At 43.3% G+C, this 22,948-nt stretch overlaps 1 protein-coding gene across 7 annotated transcripts in view; it reads right to left on the reverse strand.

The window, feature by feature from the left end:
• Positions 1–282: 282 nt before the first annotated feature.
• The window catches only part of Tsc22d3 (TSC22 domain family member 3), a 66,372-nt gene continuing 43,706 nt past the window's right edge, over positions 283–22,948 (reverse strand). For 4 of the 7 annotated variants that reach the window (XM_075957348.1, XM_075957346.1, XM_075957347.1 and 1 more), the window contains exons 3-4: positions 2,893–2,944; positions 283–1,866 (exon numbers count right to left, since the gene is read on the reverse strand). In XM_075957348.1, coding sequence (XP_075813463.1) covers positions 1,636–1,866; positions 2,893–2,944 — 283 coding nt within the window. In that variant the 3' untranslated portion in view covers positions 283–1,635. Of the gene's footprint in view, positions 1,867–2,892; positions 2,945–3,285; positions 3,414–3,635; positions 3,974–9,907; positions 10,324–22,948 lie in introns of those variants that run through there. The other 3 variants (XM_075957352.1, XM_075957349.1, XM_075957353.1) reach the window with 3 other exon arrangements.

Below are 22,948 nucleotides of genomic sequence, written 5' to 3' on the forward strand. Positions count from 1 at the left end.
TTGGGTGTTAATAGTCATTTAGACCAAGTAGGAAGGCTAAGATGTGTCCAAATTTTCATAAGGGCTCTGTGATTTTGGATAAGTTACTTAAACTTGCTGAGTCTCAGCTTCCCTATGTGGACAGAGAGGTATAAGAGCAAAAGCATGTAGAGACTATGTAAATGAAACACCATCAGGGAGGCAGCAGCCCTTCCCGGGTGTTCAGCAAATAAGGACAGACTAGCAAAACATTTTGCCTCTATCAAATGCCCACCCAGTCTACGTATACAGTCAGACACCAAGTTTATTTTTAGAAAAAAAAAGAGCAAAGTTTATTGAAATTTCAAGCTACATCTGAAAAATCCAAATCCAAATCCTGAAGACATACAGCAGGATAAGGTGTCAGAAAGTGGAAAGTGTCCACTGTCACAGAACCTCCTTACACAAACTTCCTGGGTACATCTCCCAGGCCCCCAAGGAATCGAAACCATTTACTTCTCTTATCCAACACAGGACTCCATCCTTTAATTCATCCCAAAGTTTCTTACAAGAAAAAAACAAAAAAAAAACCCAACCCCCCCCAAACAACAACAACAACACAAAACCAACAACACAAAAACAATTAAAAAAAAACCTCAAACAAAAAAGTGAAGTCCAAACTGATCTTCTCTCAACCCCATTCTATGTAGTCAGCACCAATGAATGGTGGGTTTGGCATTCAAATGAGGACTTCAGTGTCTTCAGTGGACAGATAGGGGAGGGATGCAGCAGCAAGGCATCTGTGGCCGCATTGTGAGGCTGGTCCCCCTCTCCCTCCCTTGTATCTTGAGTCTTAATTAATCTAAAGGACAAAGTGGATCAATTTGGTAAATTAGCACAGTCAAAAAATTAGCTTTAAGAGACAAGGGACCAGTCAGTACTCCCAAAGCTGATTAGGCCCTTCGACATGTAGGTGTATGTGTATATGTATACATCACTACACTAAGATATAGATCTAGCCCTATGGGTATATATATATGCATTTATGGCTATATAGAAAAACTATGCCAACACTAACCAAACAGAACTTTGTAAGCGGTCATCCCAAAGCTGTAATCCCACACTGGGCTGTGCACAAAGCCATGCAATATACCATATTAACCAACAGAAGGCTGACTTGGCTCAATCTCTCCCATCTCTGCCCCTGCCTGGGCAAGACAGAGGAGAAGAGAGAGGTTGCCTCTGCTTAAAACACAAGTGGCTTCTTCATAGGAACAGTTATTGTCAGATGAAGTTGTGGAAGATGTCCATGGAAATGAAAAACAGACCCCTTATACTTTCTGGAGCACACTGGCATTACATCTCAAACTACTTTCTCCTTTGCCAGCTGTAACTAAGTTGCCCAGGCCCTGGAAGCCCCTGGGCCCGGTAGCATGAGAGGCTCACCGGCTTGGGGTTACTAGGCCCCATGCAACTCAGTCTCCAGGGACCTGCTCTTTGTCAGGGGTCTGTCACTGGAGTGGACCCAGATGGCCATGTCCTTGGGACATCTCTTGGCACCAGCTATGTTAGGTGTAAAGTTCTCCACATGAGATGACGCTTGGGGAGCCAAAAAACAAACTGGAAAGAACTAGGTAGAACAAGTTGTGGCTCTGCCCACCCTGAGGACAGAGCCACTTACACCGCAGAACCACCAGGGGCTTCTGGGGTTTCTGGGGCTTCGGGTGCTGGCTCTTCAGGGCTCAGCCTGGACTGGAACTTTTCCAGCTGCTCTGGGCTTGCCAGGGTCTTCAGGAGGGTGTTCTCACGCTCCAGCTGGGAGTTCTTCTCCACCAGCTCACGGATCTGCTCCTTTAGGAGCTCCACCTCCTCTCTCACAGCATACATCAGATGATTCTTCACTAGATCCTGTCATGGAATAAAGCTATTTGTTAGCCACCATGGCCCCTCCGCAGCACTGTCACCCTGCTATCAATCCGCTGCACTGGTCTTCATGCCACCATCATGCAACTCTCACCCAGCACATCGTTCCTAGAGCTCACTTCTTTGCCCTATTCTTACACACTTAAGATTCTTGCTTAGGACAGTTGCAGAATTTGGGCCATGTCAGGGTTGGGAGCCCAACTTTGTTCCAGACTCTCCAAATTACTAATGATTTTCAAGTCTGACTAGGTTAAGACCTCTCAGTTTATCCTGCTGATGACACAAATCTGGGGGAAGCTTACAGTGCACCCCATATTCTTGGTCTGTTTTATAAACAATTGCCAATAATATGAAATTGTTATCTCCTAAAAATGCACATCGAGTCACCCTTGTCTTGAAAACTCAAATAGGACACATGAACCTTACTCTGGGGAGAGGCAGAGCTTTCCGTACCCTTTGAATTTATTGAGGGATAGGGAACTGTGCCATTAAGCCCCACAGCACAGTTGAGGAGCTTATCACTGGAAGACGTCCCAAGTCTCTGCAGCATTTTGGCTGTTTGGTGGAGTGTGACCTCTACCTATTAAGAAGCAGGCCAGCAAAAGGGTGGGGTGCTTTGCTTTCTGTTTCCTCCCAACTCCTGACCCCAGCCCAGGATCTGCAGAGGCACTGCAGTGCAACTGCATCCAATGAGCTCTGGTCCCTGCCAACTGCAGGAAACAGACAAATCCAAGAGTTGCAATTCTCACCTTGCACCATTCAGGAGGGAGCCATAGGCTGCTGCAAAGCCCTGGGATAGAGGAGGAGTCAAAAAGGAGGTAGTGTACCAAGGGCAGACTGGGAATGTCCTAAAAGACATCCCGCTAATGGTCTCCAGTGAGAATAGGAAGCTGGCAGTTATTTTCCTTAGGGTCCTGGCTAAACGCTTTTGCATCCACCCCCTCAAACTGTCCAGAGTTACATAAGCTACAAATAAGCCAGGGGACGGTAATGACACAGTGATGCACTCACCATGGCCTGCTCAATCTTGTTGTCTAGGGCCACCACGCTGGCTCCGGAGGCACTGCCAAGACAAAAAGCAAAGCCACCCATTACTCACTCTAAGCCCAAGGCAGTTGTGGCTGAAGTCCTCCACCTGCCTAGGGTCTTCTTCTCTCCTGCCTCCTTGGCCTTAATTCCAGGCACTTAAGGTCTCTCTCCAGCCCCTGCAGGAAACTGCACTTCTCTAACCCCGCTAACCTTGCTTGGGCGCCGCCCTGAGTTCCAAAGGATTGGAGCTTTGCGCGGCGGTTCTGAGGCGCCCGGGCCTGAGCGGCCTGCTTTCAGGCTATTTGCAAACAATAGAGCGCGCGCCCAAGTAAAGCCCCCCGCGGCGGGGCCCCCAAAGGTCCCGGGCAAACCTACCAATCTCCGGACCTAGCTAGGAATTCCTTCTCGATTTAGAAGCTTCGGACCTTTCCCCAGACGGTGCACAGCCTGCCCCGGCCCTGCCTAGCTCGCCGCCCCTCTGCCTTAGCAGCGGCAGCTGCTAGTTCTCACCGCCGCGCGGCAGCCGCAGGGACGCTCCGCCGGCGGATCCCAGCGCGGAGGTGACCCCCCCCTCCTGCGTCCCCTACCCCCGCCCCTTCCCAGGATGCTACACCGCGGGGAAACAGGGACCAGAGCAAGGCTAGCTAGCTACGTGATCCACCTCGGAGCCCAGCCCCGTGGGCTCCGCGGCTCGGTTCAGCGCGCGAGCTAGGGCAAGTGGTTACCTGTTATCCAGCTTAACGGAAACCACATCCCCTCCGAGCAGAGAAGAGAAGAAGGAGATGGAGAAATTGTGCAGCTGATAGACCGCCACCTCCATGGGGGTCTGATACATTTCGGTGTTCATGATTCGAGTTGCCGTGGGGGAGCTGTGGCTGGTTTGGGTGGCTGCTGGCGCGCTGCTATGGGATAGGCTCTGGCGCCGCAATTCGGCCCTGGAGCTTAGAAGGAAGGCTGCCCGGCAGAACCTGAGCAAGTCAGGCACTTCAAGCTGGAGTTGAAGGGAAGTGGCTCGAAGGAAGTCACCAAGTGTGTCACAACTCCACAGCTGCCAGCCCAACCCAGACTCAGAGATAATTTCGGCTCCTGCTTCTTTATATAGGAGGAGCCCGCTGCGTCACATGGCGTCAGGGCCATGCAAATGAGTCCTGTACTGGGCTTTGTGGCCCATTTAAACCACATCCCCCTCGGTGAACCTTAGTCAGGGAGTGTAAACAGTTCAGCACTTTCTTGTGCCAATTGGCATCTCCAAAGAGGACTTTGGAGGCTGGTAAAAACCAAACTGGAGCTCATTTCTAGAGAAATGAACAGCAGGTAGAAAGCATTCAGTAGAGGGCGGTACTGCATTTAAAAGCTTTCCGGGTGCCAATCCATGTGCTCTAACTGACTTTGCAATGCTCTCCTGTCACTCTCTGAATGCCTACCCCCACCATTAGGAGTCTCACTTTCTCCAGCTGACTGCATCTTTCCTTGGACACAGACTTTCCATCTGTATGTTCACTCACTCAGCAATGCAGCTGTCTAGCAAAGCATCAGCCAGATGCCTACCCAGCCTGGTCCAAACTCCAGGACCCACTCAACTCATCTCTTCCTTGAGAAGTACAAGTATGGGAATAATGGGTGGTTTGCATGTACTACACTCACAGGTGTGCACGGATCTGTGAGTGCATGTGTATGGGGGAAAGAGGGTTCAAGAGCTGATGAGATAGACACACACTAGGGAGCAGTAGGTGGGTGACAGAGGATGTGGAAAGAAGACAGCGCAGTGGAGTTGGCAATGGAGTGACCACAGATGCCAGTCCTTTTCTCTTTGGTCTCTACACCCTACTCTGCAAAGAAAATACATTCACCACTATTACCTGAGAGCTCATGTCCCTATTTATTTTATTTTATGTGTATGAGTGTTTTGCTGGTATGTATGTCTGTGTACCACATGAGTGCCTGGTGTCTGTCTGAGGAGGCCAGAAGAGGGCATTGGATCCTCTGGGACTGGAGTTACAGAAGATTGTGAACAATCATGTGGTGCTGGCAATCAACTGGGTCCTCTGGAAGAGTAGCCAGCGCTCTTGCTGCTGAGTCATCTCTCCAGCCCTATTTTTATTTTTTTTACTTACTTACAGGCAGAGTCTATCTATGTAGCTCAAGCTGACCTCCAATCATAATTCTCTTACATGATGTGATTGTAGACTACACCAACATGACTTGGCTAACTATTTTTTAAAACATTTTTAAGGGATGGAGGGACGGCTCATCCATTAAAGGCTAGGCTCACAACCAAAAATATTTCTAAATCTTTCTTATAAACAGTAAGCTGAAGAAGAAAACTACAAACCAAAGCTACACATAAATTGCCTCGGGAAAAATAGCTCCAGTGTCAACAGAGCCCGGAGGAAAGGAAGATTTAGAATTTCTCCAGGTGCTCCCAAGCTGAGAGCCCTGAAGCACTGACATCAAGGGGAACTTGCCTCCTCCAGAAATCTCAAAGTCCTGATAACAGTTCCATCTACTTGTGCATATTTCCTGTTTTTTTAACTTTTGTTTTATCATTCCTATAAAATATGAAATAATGAATGATACAGGGAATCCAAAGAGAAACTCCACCCCTGGGGGAAATTTGGCCAAACTATAAATAAATTCACTTTTATTTGCCCACTTCTGTTTACTTCAGAATACAGGAAACTAAGCTGGTACATTGTGGACCTAAGTGTCTAGTAGTAATGAATCCAACTATATATATATACACCATTGAAGAGTACTTAATGATACCATAAGGAAAGAGGTTTCTGTTGTTTAATAAAATTACACATGTTTGCATCAAAATGTATTTTCATTCTTTTGGGCATTAAAAAGAAAGGAAGGAAGGAAAGAAAAAGACTGAAAAAGGAGGTGGCATCTAAAGCCTTGAGGTTCTTCCTACTCCTGCCTAAGAGAGGCCACCTGGTGGATAAAATTAGAACTGCAAGGATAAGAAACAACGTGGGCAGAGACAGGAATAAGTGATGCAATCACCAATACTGTTTACACCAACCTAGGACTAGAGGAACATTAGGTTCCACCAACATATACAATAGTTTGCATGATGTTAAGGCAAGTACACATAAATCAGTGCTCCACAAGCTATGGTCCAATGAAACAACCCAGGGCAATCGTTCTATTGGAAAAGTACCAGGACCTCTTATCAGCAAAGGAGGTAATTATTTGCTTCAGGATATTTCTTAGACAGGTACCTGGTACTGACACCCTGGCTAAGGCCCCAGCCAAACCCAATCTGAAGACCTTGATTTCCTCCTGGCTTTTAGTGCATTTATGTCACTGAACAGTCACTGTTTTCAACTATGAAATGGGGCTCCACTGGTAGATTTCAATGGTAAAATATTCAATGTCCACTGCAGTTGCAAAGAGCTGACCAAGCGCCCGGCAGTGGTGGCACATGCCTTTAATCCCAGCACTCGGGAGGCAGAGGCGGGTGGATCTCTGTGATTTTGAAGCCAGCCTGGTCTGGTCTATAAGAGCTAGTTCCAGGACAGGCTCAAAAGCTACAAAGAGACCCTGTCTTGAAAAACAAAACAAAACAAAAACCAAAACAACAACAACAACAACAACAAAAAGCAAAGAGATGACCAATAAACTCTCCAAGCAAATCTTTTGCATAGCCCATTCCATACCATTTAGGTGGGAGAAAATGCCAACCTCAAGACATTGTTAACTTCGGACTCCCTGAATGTGGTGTTTGCACTAAGTGGTGTGCAGCAGACAGAACAAAGTATAGGTAGTATTTATAGGTCATTAAGAACATTATCCGCAGCCAGGCGATGGTGGCACACGCCTTTAATCCTAGCACTCGGGAGGCAGAGGCAGGCGGATCTCTGTGAGTTCGAGACCAGCCTGGTCTACAGAGCTAGTTCCAGGACAGGCTCCAAAGCCGCAGAAAAACAAAACAAAACAAAAAAAACAAAAAAAAAATTATCCGAGGAGAAAAAAACCTTTTAAGTTAGCAGCTTAGCTGCTCTTGGAGTTTCCTGATTTATTAATCTTCCCTCTGCCACCTAGAGCTTTCTTGGTCTGAAAAAAACTTCTGAGTTGATTGTTTTATTGCTTTGTAAATTTTTCCTAAACTACTGCTACTCATCCACCCCAAGAAGACAGTGGGAGGTAGGGATAAGACAGGTTGGCAGGGGCAAAATACCAGCAGGAAAATGATGTACAAGAGAAGTAAAACAACCATTTTGATGAAGATTTCTTCATTTGGAAATAGTGACAGAGAATTTCAGGTACTTTGAGGAAAGAAAAGAGGAAACAGGGGTTGCTCACAAGGTTGAATTGAATTGCTCACTAATTATACTTCAAATAAAAAACAACCTGAGTTTGAGATTCACTGACTATAATAGCTACCATAGCACTAGCTATGAGTTGACACTGTGCTGGCTATACCATAAACCCTGCATTTTAGGCAATATCACTACCATTTACAAATAAAAAAAAACCCTGAGGGTCTGGTACCTTGCCCAACATGGTGAATACATTGCAGAGCTAGGACTCTAGCACAAATCTACTGACCAAGAAACTAAGTTTGTTTGTTTGACTATACCAGCTAATGGATAATTGTTGGTCAGGAAATAGGTTTACTGAAAGAGCAGAGATTACTGAAGTTGGAGGGATGAATTGGAGGAGTCAGAGAAGGGTAAGGAGGAAAGAAAGGGTGAAGAGAAAATGCCTATAGGATGCTAGCAACTTTGGTGACATACAAGAGGCTCTAAGGCCAACTTTGAGTTTTAAGCATAGTCAGCTTTTCTGACACTTGGAGATGGGAAAAATAATCAGACTGTCCCTAAGAGCTTTAGAAAAGGGCCATGTTGCTTTTACTGGTTAATGAATAAAGAAACTGCTTTCGGCCAATGGCTTAACAGAGTAAAGCCAGGTTGAAAGAGATCTAAAGAGAGCGCAGGCAGAGTCAGGGAGAAGCCGTGGAGCCCCTCCAGAGACAGATGCCCGCCGGATGGAACTTTACCCAGTAAACCACAGCCACATGGCGATACACAGATTAATGGAGATGGGTTAGTTTAGGATATAAGCGTTAGGCAAAAATACATTTAAGTTATTGGCCAAAAGTATTGCAAATAAAAAAAATAAAATAAAACTGATTAAACTGAAAAAAAAAGAAAAGGGCCATGTTCATTTGGATCAGTTCAAAACACAATTGAGAAGTCTTCAAAGTCATGCCAGTCTAAGAAATAGAAGCTACTGGTGATTCCATAAAGGAATGAATATATAGTTCCAGAGCACACACTATTCCAAATAAAGTGTGTGGTTTTAGAATAACAATCACAATCTATTCAAACCTCAAATTTTTGCCCCCCTCCCACTTACTGATATCCTTAGTTAAATCTCTCCATTTTTTCTTATTCTTGCTGTACTGTCTTTAGAATGAGGTCAGTAAGTAAACAAGATTAGTTGGGCATTGTGGCATGCTTTTAATACCAAGAGGCAGAGACAGAGGCAGGCAGATTTCTGTGAGTTCAAGGCCAGTCTGGTGTATGTAGTGAGTTCCAGGTTAGTCAGGGCTATGGAGTGAGTGAACCCTTAGGAAGGAAAGGAAAGGAGAGGGGAGGGGAGGGGAGAGGAGGGGAGGGGAGGGGAGGGAAAGGGAGGGAAAGGGAGGGAAAGGGAGGGGAGGGGCAAATTTATACCATGAACTTAGTGGTTTTGTTTTTCTGACTGACCCACTATCCTGTGGATTCAGCCCACACTTAGACCAACCTCTCTCTTCTGCTATACGTCCATAGTTCTGTATGTGAAAAGTAAGCTTTATCTCAGTTTCCAGAGAATTACTGGATCCCAGGGTTATATAAAGAAAAAAAAAGAACTTCTGTAAATGTCTCTATACAAAGATTTTCTAATAAGGACAATGGAGATTGGGGAAGGGGGTTGAACCTAAATGGTTAGTTTTATGGTTAACCCTCAGCATACCAGAAAACTCTTCTGTTTAAAACATTTGCACCAACCCTTGGAGTGGGTGAAAGATTGCAGAGTACATTATATCCATTATCTAGTCTAATACTTCTGAGTAAAGTACTGATCTTATCCTTCTTTCCTGCACAAGTGGACTCCACACAGGAACGAGCAACTCAAGGCTTCAACAGCCCAACAACATCAACATTCAGAATTATTTCTAAGCCTCTTCTTCTACCCCACAACTTATAAATATAGCCTAGATCTGAAGCCAACACGCCAGCAGTACCTGCTGATGAGCTAGGCCCTTCACTGGCTTCACTTTTAGCCCTAACGCCACAGTACTTTTTGCAAGGAAGCAGACATAGCTGGCCCTACCTCCCTCAGGGGTGACCTGCTAAAGGTAATGAGGATGGATCAATTTTCCTCATTTCAGGAGGCCATGGGAGGTAGTTTATTGTTTGAGCTGGAAGAATATGTTCACATTCCCATTGGTCTATTCTACTTTAAAAGCCAAAGTTATCCGGACAAGAGCTCCTACTGCTTGGAGTTCCCACAGGACAGTAGATAGGTTACTGGGAAAAATCCTAGCAGCATAAACCTCACATGGGATCTCAGCATGGTGCGAAAGGGTGGAGATCAGGCTTGGGTGGGTGTGGTAGGTTGGAGGAGGCAGCAAGGGGGAACATCTTACTTCCCTTTTTGTCACACTTGAAGCATTGTGTACCACACAGCCAGAAGGAAACTATTTATAGGCAAGTCTTCCGTATTTTCTACAGGGAATGTTCCACCCAAGGATTCAGCAATATTGCCAGCAAAACACAGGGTCCTATGTCAGGAGAAGCGGAAAAAGACATGATGCGAGAGGTGTGGGACCAGCCACAAAACAAATATTGGGTTAGGAGCTAGAAAGGGAAATACAAAAAGGATATTGAACACCTGAGCATTAGTACAGTGCTAATGGGATAGGTCAAAAAAATCCCTCCCCAGTTACTCCTCCAGATATAGCCCCCTTCTATCTAGGCTCTGTCTAGTTCTGGTTACTTACTTGTCCCATTTTCTGAAGAGGCTGGGGGAATACGGAGGCTGAAATGCCATGGTATAATCTGTCCTTGTTTTTTTCTTATCTTCTCTCTTCCCCTCTGGTTCCACTCCAATGTGGGAGACTATAGACACGAAGGCCACTGCCACTTACATAGTTATTTTGACTTCATGGAAAATCCCCAATGTTCAGAAGGAGAGAAGCAAGAAGAAAAGACGGTGACAGTGAAAGTGTCTTGTTCTCTGTAGATCATGTGAATTGCCTTGCATAGCCAGGACCCAGAGCCTTAATTTTGTTGGGCGGGAAAGTGGGGAGGATGTAGATGCAAATGCAGAAGGCAATGGTATTGCGGGTGTGGGGGACAAGTAGAATCCTGGTAGAAAGATGGGTACTCTCTTGGAGAAGCAGCTCTAGCAAATGATTTGGGGCACACCCTGGCACTGGATGATGGCAAGAACAATGAATTGTGCCTTTCAGCTCCCTCCTGGACAGGGTCCCGTGTGAGCTTCACAAACAATATCTGAGTGACACTAGGGATAGGAGGCAGAATTTCAATAGGCATTCTGCCCTCACCCCCCTATCCCTGCCCTCATTAACATGAGTAAACATTGCTCTCCTCAAACCACCTTCATTACCCCGACTTTGGTGGCTAGCTGTGGGGAGGTCTTATATTGGAGTCTCAACAGGAATGGAACTATTGATGACTTTTCAGGAATGTAGTTTAACCTCAGTGGATCTCGAATTTCATGAACCTTGTGTCAGTATTTATGCCTGTCTCCTTTCCCTTTATACCTTGTGGCTGTCACAATCAATCTCCATAATTTTTCCAAGCCTTCTTCACATTTTCACCCTTACCAATAACTATAAATTTCATGAAAAAGAGGTTTGTAAAATTAACATAATTAAAAAGCAAACTGGTAATATAAGATATCAATTATGATTCCTTCTAGAATATCTTAAGTTTTTGGCAAGTTTAGAATTTCTCCCTACTGTTAGACCTTGGTGAAAAGTTTATGTAAAGAAAACAAAACAAAACAAAAAACTAGGGTTTGGCACAGGAGTGTAGCTTGGAGTTCATGGGGACCATACCATTTCTACCTCTGGGCATAATTTCAAAGTGAAGAGTAAAGTTTTCTTATTCCCATCCTCTCCTCTCTTTGGCTACTGCCTACCTGAAGCTGATAATATAGCTGCCACAGAATATGGTGTTTTTGTAGGATCTGTTTTCTCTAACACTGTGACTGACAGTGCCAAGAAGGGTTTGTAATGCAAGGCCACCATGGGGGGTTCACTTCTCCCTGTCATGTTCTTGACCTTTTTCCCTTGGCCAACTCAATCTTAATCTCATTCCATATCCTTTATGAAGCAGATACTGGGGTTGTTTGCACACCCATCCCCAAGCCAAGAGACATATTAATGAAGGCAAATAACTTCTCTCTGAAAATCTTGGTGCACTATAGCCTTACAGAGGCTGGGAAAATAAGAGTATAATATGACCAAGGACACACTGGCAGGGTCTTCTTACCCGCTTTGCTCTGTGAAGCCACCTTGAGAGCCAAAATTCCAAATCTTTTTTTTTTTCTGGCAGTTGCCAAGGTTACTTTGATTGGTACACCAAGGACTTAAGGCTACTAGAAATGCTTAGGAGACAAAAACCAAGAGAACTATGTTAGGGTGGCAGAGACAACAGACAAGGGGCTTGCTAATAAGGCAGAGGACCTTGTCAGGGAGGCAGAGTTAGCAGTCAAGGGGTTTGTGAAGAAGGCACAGGCTCTAAGGTGGAACACGTGGCTTCACTGGGTGACCCACAATAAAATAGGTGACCTTTGAAGTGATATAAATTCTCTAAGGAATATAAGAATGGCTAATATTTAATCCCAGCACTTGGGAGGCAGAGGCAGGCGATCTCTGTGAGTTCGAGACCAGCCTGGTCTACAAGAGCTAGTCCCAGGACAGGCTCCAAAACCACAGAGAAACCCTGTCTCGAAAAACCAAAAAAAAAAAAAAAAGGAATGGCTAATAATGCCAGCTTCTTCAGGGAGTTTGTTTCCTGAATCTACAATGGGTCTTACGTTGTGCTTAGTAAAGCTCCTTTACATCACAGCAGAGCTATTCACCAAACAGTCACTTGAGGTGGATCCTTGGGTCTCTTTTGTGGAACTCTATAACTTGTAGAGAGAGGCGCTACAGATTTCAAAGGGTCTGGTCTGTCCACACCCTACCCTGGGGTTTCCTGGATGGTGAGAAGGCAGTTTAGATAGAGTGGGAGGCCACAGTGGGGATACAGAAATTGGCTGAGAAATACTTCTCTCAAAACAGAAAGCAGAAAAATAGGTGGAATTATTCCTTGGGCAGGGCCCCCCAACCATGGGAATAGTGCCAGAGAACACTTAAAGGAGTGATGGGAGTGGTTAAGGAAGGCCTTTCAACAGGTTTAAGAAATGCTGACAAGGGATACACACACCTTCTCAGGAAGAAAGAGAAAACACACACACACACACACACACACACACACACACACACACACACACACATAATCCCTCCCAATGCAAACACCTTCCTCAACCATTAATACAGTCCAATTCCTGGAGATAGGGAAAGAAGTTCATTCCTTCTCCCTCCATCCCTCTGCTCTTCCTTTGCTTTTTCCAGCTTCCTTACGTCCTCAAAGGGATAGTAAGATAATAAGATATGACAAGACAATGTAAACTCTAGAGTTTATGTTAGTGTCAAAAGGCAGGGCCTCTATTCTGTCATTCTGAGCTGGCTATGTGTTGTATAGAAGTCACAGGTGACAGGATCTTAGAAGAAACTTGGAGTGACATTCAAATGGTCACTAGAGAAACCAGTTTTAAACATTTAACTGCACAGTGGGAAGAGGAAATCCTTGGCACTGCCAGGACTATATTTTCAAAGTTGTCAATCATACATTCATTATAATGGAGTCTTTTAAATAAAGGAGAAATAAATACAGGTGACATTTGTACACAATCAATCATATGAGATGCCTAAGAAATGACTCCTACAGGTTCTTCCAGAGGACAGTTCTAATTAGGGCCAATCCTGGCATAGCCTTTTGTGACTGGCTACCTCTGAATGTGATTTGAAGGACAGAGGAGAAGAACTTCATCCTAATTGTTTCCAGACCTTCAGCTGTGGTGCCTATAAAGACCACCATCACCATCATGATTCTGGGTTCCAGTGACATCTTCTGGAGTTATACTTTGAGGAACTAGAAAAGTTTTATTGTCAATGGAAAGCAACCCTAAAGAGGTGCCAGTGGCAGCCATTAATAGTTAAAGTGCTTCAGTATGAAGTAAATTATCGAAGCACTTTCTGTAGTCAGCAGCCAATCTAAGTTAGAACACAATTTAGACTCACAGAAAATAAATCTTGATAGTGGTCATGGAGGGATAGTGATGGGACACTCCAGTGAGCTTCTCAGGCTTTAGCTCTAGCTAGTGAGACTTGTCAGGAGAAGGGAAGGTTAGTTTTTAGGTCATTTGGATGCATCTCTTCTACACTAGTCCAAGGAACTACTTTTAAGGGCTGCTGACAAAGAATTCACACATCTTATCAGAAAGAAAGAGATGCACAAAGCATGCACACACACACACACATTATGCAAACACCTCCTTCTCTAGCCTTTCACAAAGTCTGATTCCTAGAGATAGGCAGGCAAAAAGAGGTCTCATCTCCCTTTCTCCTTGGTTGCCAGCTTCCCTATCACTCTCAGTAAGGTAATAGGGCCATAGTATATGGCAATATAGAAAGACAGGGCACTTTAAATCAAGTCAGAGCTTGAATCATGGCTTAAAGGTGTGAGCCAAGAAAAGGCCTATCTAAATAGCTCCTGTGGTACCATAGATAGATACTGAGTTCTACTTTGTATGATGTAGTTCAACATATTCTAGGCCAATTACTTAATTTTCCATGTTTCTCACTCTTAGAAACTTGATAAGACCACAAGAGAGCTATTATTAGGGGGATAATGTCAAACCTACTCTGTTTTTGTTTTATGTCTTTTTTTTTGTGGTGGGGGGGAGGAGAGGTGTGGAGACAGCTTCTTGCTATACAGTCTTGACTGGCCTGGATCCTGCTTTGTAGTCCATGTTAACCTTGAACTTGCAGAAATAGTCCTGCTTCAGCCTCCTCAGTGTTGGGATTACAGGCGTGTGCCTCCCTGGTCAGCCTTTCTGAAATACTTTGATTTATATAATAAACATTGGAAAACTTTGCCCCTGTTATGAGAAATAGATTATTTCTAAGGCACTTCACAGCTCTTTTGAGAATTCTGTCTGTGAAGCTCGGGAGGTTTGGAAATGGGATATCACAACAGGGAAGAGAGAACTCAGGCCAGAGAATAGGAAGGGTCTGACTTTTCTGAACATCGTAGTCAATGAACAGACTTTACCTCCATTTACAGAAGTTAGCTTTACTGAAGGTCCACACTTGTCATCTAACTAGTCAAATGTGGGTTGGGTTGTTTCCTAGGTTTGCCAGAGGGATGTAACTCATTCCCCATCAGTAACTTGCTAGGGCTGACTACAAATGCCTAATTGGGGACTATTTGCTGCACACATGCCTACCCTGATCCAAGGCTGAAACTTAACTACTTCTACCATCTCTATCACCCTATGCTATGATTATGTCCTTGGTCAAGAGGCTGCCTCTACTGCTTACCAATTCCCCTCTCTCAAGGGATAACAGGAGGGGAATTCACTGCTCTCTGTGATAAGCATCTGATCTGTGACCTGTAGTTGGGCATTCTATTTCATTTTCATCTTTATTTTATACTGCTATATTCTGGGGCTTAGAAATAAGCAAAGGCTATGCTTTTCCCCAAGACCTGGACTTCCTGATTTCCGTCAGGAACAGAATGATCTTTTTAATCTTTTTTGTTTCTGTTGTTCCTTGATACAGTGTTATAGGTGAGACTTTAAAAGAGAGATACTTTGGGTCAAAAACCTGGAAAATTTTAGTGCCAGCCTAAAACACCAGTTATTATGGTTTGAATATGAAATTACCCCCAACAGAGTCATGTGTTGAATGTTTGGTCCCAAAGTGGTGGCACTATTTCAGGAGTTGGGGTCTACCTGGAAAGAAGTTTAATGTTAGACTATTCTTGGAAGATTATACCCATTCCCCATCCCTTTCTTTCACTGTTCTCTGTCCACCATTAGGTGAGTAGCCTTTGCCACATGCTCCTGCCACCATGCTGTTCTGACTAACCATAGGTACAGAATCAATTAAACCAAAGACAATGAACTTGTAGCTGTTCTCTGAGGTACACAGCTCTCAGTCCTTCACTTAGGTACACAGCTCTCAGTCCTTCCTGAAAGCAGGCATGTGAAATAGTGAAGTCACCTTAAAACTTCTTTTAAAGGCCACAAGAATACTGTAAAGATAAAGCACAGAAAATGAAAAGTTCAAAGTGCCAGTATAGATTAAAAAAAAAAACCAACAACTTATAGCTACCTTTGTGTCAATAATCAAAGACAGAAGTGCCTGGATCATGATAGGTAAAGGTTTTATGAGCATAAGAAGCCTTTAAGACCTAGAGACAAGAGAGTTTGTGGGCTTGACCAGGAAAAGCTTCCTGCCAAAGCTCATACACCTTGAAAATAAGATGAACACTAGCTCCACTATCCTGGGATAGAGCTCTAACAGCAACCTAATGAATCCTGGTCAATAGCTGTGTAATCCTGGTATTTGTTGAAACTAATAATACTGTGAGGTTTGTTGACAGAGTTGCAAGAGAACTAAAGTAAATATGGGAAAAAACCTGAGGAATAGCCAAGTATAGGCAGTTATTTCCTCTATGGCTAAGAAGGGATTTTTATTTTTTATTTTTATTTTTTTAAATTTTTATTTATTATTTTTTTAATGATTTATTTAACTTTATGTTCATTGGTGTGAAGGTGTCAGATCTTGTGGAACTGCATTTTCAGATAGCTGTGAGCTGCCATGTGGGTGCTGGGAATCGAACCTGGGTCCTCTGGAAGAGCAGTCACTGCTCTTAACCGCTGAGCCATCTCTCCAGCCCCCAAGAAGGGATTTTTAAAGATACTCCTTTGACTTCTGTTATGTTACCAGTGAGTCCTCTCTAGGCAGTTATAATAAGGATTTGGCCCACATGCAGATACAGGTCCCTCAGACAGATGGTAATGACAGAAGAGTGAAGAGGTATTTCCTAATGTACTTTTCTTGAGAGATACTCTAACATCCATCCTAAATAAACCTTGTCAAGCAAGAAGAAAATTATGTCAGGAGACCAGAGTATTTTTCCCACGTTGCCTACTGGTCAGCTGGAAGACACCATAGATGACTTCTAAACACCCTATGTTGTTAGATCCTCATCCATAAAAATGGAACTATGTTCTTCTTCTCATATAATGCCTCACAAAGTGTATATATTATGGACACCTTAAGGTCTGGAAATGAATAATTTCACTTTATTTTTAGCAGAACAAAAATGCTAAACATATATAATATGTGTGTATGTATTGTATTTCTAGAGTTTATTGACAAGCTTTAGGCGCTCACATTCCTTAATTTGTTGGAGAATGAAAAGGGAACATGTGAATGTGATATACTACATGATCCTAAAGAATGGTTAGAAAAAATGGCTTTCTAATTATGAAAACCTTCCAGTACTGTTTCAAAATTTCTGTCCAGTTTATAATTTTGTTCTAATGGCTTCAGAAGTTATTTACACCAATTATGTGGAGGAGGGTAGTTGAGGAATTGATATGAAAATGGCATCAATACATAAGTTAGAATGCATAATATTAATCAAGTCACACAATCTCAGAAAGAAAAAAATCACATGTTCTCTCTCACATGCAGAACCTAGACAATAATATATGTATATATGTAAACAAATGTATAAGTGAGAACAATGTAACATGAAGAAAAGAGAACAAGAAAAACTAAAAAGAAGGAGGTGAGAAATGACTGAATGTAGGCAATGTTTATTATGAAAGATATCTGTTAGGAATATTTCCTAATGTGAGCTCCCTGACGATGCAAAAATTCCCAATCAAGCCAAATCAAAACAAGCCAAATTAAGAAATATCCAGGTTTAATGGGAGATCTGTGTTCTTGGGTAGCCCCGAGGGGGAAACCGGGAAGCCGCAGGAACGCGACCTCGGGAGGAAGAAAGGGAGACCATGTGTTTCTTTTTTGGGGGGTCACTTACATACCCTGGGGAGTGGTCCTGAGCCCACCCCCAGGGAGGGGTCAGAACCTGGCCTGCTGGGATTTGAAGTCCAGACCAGGCCTGGGGGCTGGGATAGATTCAAGGGACTGGGAGCTACGCTCCCAACCTAACAATATCCAAGTCATGAAAGAGGATATAAAGCTGTTTTCCAAGTTCTAATTCTATCATGGATTTGTTTGTTTCTGTTGATGTATAAGTGCATAAAATATATTTAGTAATGAAAGTATAAAATGTAATGCAAAGCCCACAGCTTCAGTTCCAAATGCCTATTCTAATTGCATAGAAATTCAAAATTAGAATTTTGCTAATAGTTTCAGCAAGAAAGAACTATTGGCAAATTAATGTATTGGCCTTTTGTTAACACTTAAGCTTTGGAATACTCATTGTCTGAGAGTAAACTCTACAGTTAATACATGAAAGGCCCTTGAAAATCAAACATTCCTTACAAACCGAAATACAGTTTAACTGAGCAAGTGGCCACTGATAACTTGTAAGCAAAGTCCAACCACTTAAATAAAAAGGGACAGTTTGCCTGAGCATGTACTCTTGGTTCTCTGGTCAGTTTCCATCTTTAGCTAAAGGGGCTGAGTCGGTTGGGAACAGGTCATCCACAGGGAGCAGTAGAGGGTGATAAAAGTCCAGGAGCAGGGCAGCCAAATCTCAACTGGCACTAATATCAAAGAGGGATTTAGGGCTAGCAGGCCTGAGTGACAGTGGTATAACTTGAATGATGGCATGGGAGGAAGAGACAAAACCCATCTAGATAAAAATATCCTAACATCCACTAAGATAAAGGCAATTCTCTGTCAATGTCACCCTTGCTTTTGAAATCTCCATGCATTCTCTTAAAAATGAAAAGCCTTTCAGAGAAAACCCTTTAGGTTTTTTATTTTTTCAAGGAAGGTGATGATCTTAGCTTGGTCTGAATTGGAAAGAATACTGCTTACTTGGTAGCCTAGGACATGCAAAGTGAGCCAAGATATTCAAGACTAGCTGTCAAGAAATAAAATATGTTTGATGGGCACCTGTGAAGGCAATAAACTTTATGGTCTTTGAGGCCAACTTGGAGATAACTCAGAAGACACCAGACTCAGATGGCACTCATGAAGGAGGCAAGGAGGTAGTTTGGGTGTCCTCCCGCCCCTAGGGCCCTGCTGTGAGGTGCTGACAGCTGGGAGAGGACCTGAAACCAGTTAGCCTGGGGCTCCCAGCCAGCAGTGTATTTTCATCTTGTTTTGACTAGGACTGTCCTTCCCTGTATAAACACATCTACCTCAGGGGTAGAAAATGTAGAACAGCTTAAAATAGGTGAGTGGAATATTTCTCCTCCTGAATCACCAGCAAAGGGATGCTCTGTAGGTGGGCCTTGTTTAAAGCAAAATGGATATAACTGTGGAGAATGGAAACTCCATTCTCCACAAAATGGAAACTGTGGGAGAAAGATCTGTGAGGCCTTGACCTAATGAGAGACCTCCAAAGCATCATCTGGTCTAAACTATAAAAGTAACAGCTCTCAAGTCCTGATTACCTATCCTAAGAGCAGTATCTACTTTTGGTTTTGGTTTATCCCCTCAGCATTTTGAATCTTGTCAATAATCTTAGTAGCTCAGTTACTATATGATATGAGGCCTATTGTATGGATGAGAATCAGAAATGTTAAACCATTAAATGACTTTGCCGGAACTGCAGCACACTAGTGGCATAGGCCAGATAAGAATCTTTGGTATTCTATTCCAAAGTACTGGCTTGTCTCTAACTGTGCATTGCTTGTTTGCAGTAAAGCACTATATCACTGAGTTATTATGTCTCCAGACCTTTGTATCTTCTTTATTTTTTCCTTTGAGGAGTTTTCCAGGTACAGTTGTATACTTGACAGTGACTGTAACTTACATCCAATGTCTCTTCTTGGGTAATTCCTCTCATCACAGCAGCCTGGGAATTGGGAAGGGGTCCTTATCAAGATCAGGAGGGAATCCCAGGACAAGTGGGCCCTCTAGAATGCTAGGATGGAATAACTGCATTTCAGTGACAAACAGGTGCAAACCACCCAGGAGGCCAGGTAGAAGGAACAAAAGACTGAGTATAAGGCAGTATAAGGAAAGAGCAAAGGTAAACATGTACTTTGAAACAAACTGTCACCCATCACAGTGTCTTTGCAGGACTGTTGTCCCCCGCCCCGGGATAAACTCAAGTAGGAGCCTGTGTTTTAGAACCTTCCTGTTTCCTTTTTGGGTACCTTCCTCTTGCTTTTATCCTCAGACGACCTGTGTCCTTGTCCTCCTACTGCCTGGGAGTTTCAGAGGTGGCTGGGCACGGCCTCTCCACAGCACTGCTGCTTTTAGGAAAACTCCAGGTCTACCTTCCATAAACCAAGTATACCTAGCATTTAGCCCTAAAGAACAAATTAAAGAAATTTGTTTGTGTTTTCCCTGGTCAGATCACAGGCGCTTTAATCAAGAGAGGTAAGTCCATAGTATAATTTTAGGTGAGGGTGGCAATGGTGAAGGAGATTGCAAATCAACTATTTTTCAATATTGCCAAGAGGGCCATGCTATACTCTCACAGCAGGTAAATATGAGTATATGTACAGGGATAAATACAACTATTCCCCTACAGTTGCATTATATTCTTTTCAGAACATAGTACAAGTAGTGCTAGAATAGTAGTGAGGAAAAGCTGAATTTGGGCCTGGTTGTCTCTTGCTACCAAAACAACTTTGAAAAAAGCCCTATAACAATTTCAGGTCCAAATTTCCTTAAACTATATGATGAGAGGGCCAGGGCTGCAGTTTTATAAAGTTTTGGTGCTTCTTTCATAAATGACACGCCTATGTAGACTGAGATTCATATATCTCAGTACCCATAACAGCACCTGGCACACAGTATATGCTCAACAAACAGAGTGATTGAATAAACAATAAAAGTGACTTTTACATTTGACACCAGCTCAACACTTTCTGCTATGTTCTTAGATGCAGTGATTTTTCTGCATAAACTTTTGAATCAAGAGGCCCCAAACCAGGTGAGATGGTCAGGCCCTTGCTTACAGAACTAGGTTATGTCTGTACTGTTTGGTTCACGAATAGTCTGTACTGTGCCGGGAAAGTTTCTGGAAATCAAAGGAGCAAGAATGCACTTCTAGAAGACCAAGAGGTTCACAGGATGCTAGACTAGGTGGAAGGGGTAGTGTGAGGGTTATAGGAAGGTTGGGGTCAGTCAGGAGGAGAAGCCAGGGAAGTAACTTCTTTATAGTTTTCTGTAAAACGGGAAGCCAAAATAACAGAGACCTGTTGGGTGTCTGGGCAGAGGTAGGAAAAGTGCAGAGTAGCATGGTGACTCAAGGTCAGGAGCTGGACTGGGTCCCAGAGCTCTCAAGCCTCTGCTCACCCCCTTGGGACTGGCCCGTGGCTCCAGGCCAGCTCCCTGAATAGCTCCCCGACTGGCCCCTCCATAATTCCAGCTTCTTAGGCCAATCTGTTTCCTTCTCTAGCGACTGCCAAGGTTTTTTTTTACCTTCCCCACACAAAGGCTACATGAACATCTTCCCCAAACCTCTTTCCAAGGACATAGCTGGTTGCTGCAGTCCCCCTTTAGAGCTATCTGAGACCAGCCTTACTTTTGGACAGGTTTGCTCCCTCCCTTATTGCCTGCATTTACTCAGACACAACTCTTCCTCTACTGCTTATGCAAATGAGTGGAGGCTTGCCGGCCACCACTGGGTTTCTTCCCTCCCAATACACCCCCTGCCCTACTCCACAGGAACCATGGCTCAAGCCCATTCTTAGGAACTTTCCCAGATCCTGAGGTGCTGAGACATTCTCCTTGGCTTCCCTACTCTAGCTTTCAGTAGCCTCTTTCATTTCTAATGGGCTACAGTTTAAATCCAAGAAGAAGTAGCATCTAGAGGATTGAAAGTAAGGTATCTTCAAGCAAGAGAGAGACAGAGACAGAGACACACAGAGAGAATACCAGCCAATCAGCCAACAAACAAGTGACACAGAGACTTTCTGTAAAGGGCAAGGCTTTGGATGAGTATCAGATATTCTGCTGCTGCTTCCTCTTGCCCATGAGCCATGATAGATAGTATCTTAAACAGGATACAAGGGTCATACATAAATATAATAAAAGCTATTTACAGCAAGCCGACAGCTAACACTAAATTAAACGGAGAAAAACTCAAAGCCATCCCACTAAAATCAGGAACACGACAAGGATGTCCACTCTCTCCATACCTCTTCAATATAGTGCTTGAAGTTCTAGCAACAGCAATAAGACAACATAAGGGGATCAAGAAGATTCGTATTGGAAAGGAAGAAGTTAAGCTTTCGTTATTTGCAGATGATATGATAGTATACATAAGCGACCCCAAAAACTCTACTAAAGAACTCCTACAGCTGATAAACACCTTTGGTAATGTGGCAGGATACAAGATCAACTCCAAAAAATCAATTGCCTTCCTATACACTAAGGATAAGGAAGCAGAGAGGGAAATCAGAGAAGCATCATCTTTCACGATAGCCACAAATAGCATAAAATATCTTGGGGTAACTCTGACCAAGGAAGTGAAGATCTATTTGACAAGAACTTCAAGTCTTTGAATAAAGAAATTGAAGAGGACACCAGAAAATGGAAGGAGCTCCCTTGCTCTTGGATTGGGAGTATCAACATAGTAAAAATGGCAATTCTACCAAAAGCAATCTATAGATTCAATGCAATCCCCATCAAAATCCCATCAAAATTCTTTACAGATCTGGAGAAGACAATAATTAACTTTATATGGAAAAACAAAAAAACCCAGGATAACCAAAACAATCTTATACAATAAAGGAACTTCAGGAGGCATTACCATCCCCGACTTCAAACTCTACTACAGAGCTACAGTAATGAAAACAGCTTGGTACTGGCATAAAAACAGAGAAGTCGACCAATGGAATCGTATAGAAGACCCTGACTTTAACCCACAAACCTATGAACACCTGATTTTCGATAAAGGAGCTAAAAGTATACAATGGAAAAAAGAGAGCATCTTCAACAAACTGTGCTGGCAAAACTGGATGTCAATCTGTAGAAGAATGAAAATAGACCCATATCTATCACCATGCACAAAACTGAAGTCCAAATGAATTAAAGACCTCAATATCAGTCCAAACACACTGAACCTGATAGAAGAGAAAGTGGGAAGCACTCTACAACACATGGGTACAGGAGACCACTTCCTACGTATAACCCCAGCAGCACAAACATTAAGGGCCTCATTGAATAAATGGGACCTCCTGAGACTGAGAAGCTTCTGTAAAGCAAAGGACACTGTCACTAAGACAAAAAGGCAACCCACTGACTGGGAGAAGATCTTCACCAACCCCACAACTGACAAAGGTCTGATCTCCAAAATATATAAAGAACTCAAGAAACTGGACCGTAAAAGGCTAATCAACCCAATTATAAAATGGGGCACTGAGCTGAACAGAGAATTCTCAACAGAAGAAGTTCAAATGGCCAAAAGACACTTAAGATTATGCTCAACTTCCTTAGCGATCAGGGAAATGCAAATCAAGACAACTTTAAGATACCATCTTACACCTGTCAGAATGGCTAAAATAAAAAACACCAATGATAGCCTTTGCTGGAGAGGATGTGGAGAAAGGGGTACACTCATCCATTGCTGGTGGGAATGCAAACTTGTGCAACCACTTTGGAAAGCAGTATGGCGGTTTCTTAGGAAATTCGGGATCAACCTACCCCTGGACCCAGCAATACTACTCTTGGGAATATACCCAAGAGATGCCCTATCATACAACAAAAGTATATGCTCAACTATGTTCATAG

Source organism: Microtus pennsylvanicus, chromosome X, assembly GCF_037038515.1.
Source record: "Microtus pennsylvanicus isolate mMicPen1 chromosome X, mMicPen1.hap1, whole genome shotgun sequence".
In the NCBI taxonomy this organism is placed as follows: Eukaryota; Metazoa; Chordata; class Mammalia; order Rodentia; family Cricetidae; genus Microtus; species Microtus pennsylvanicus.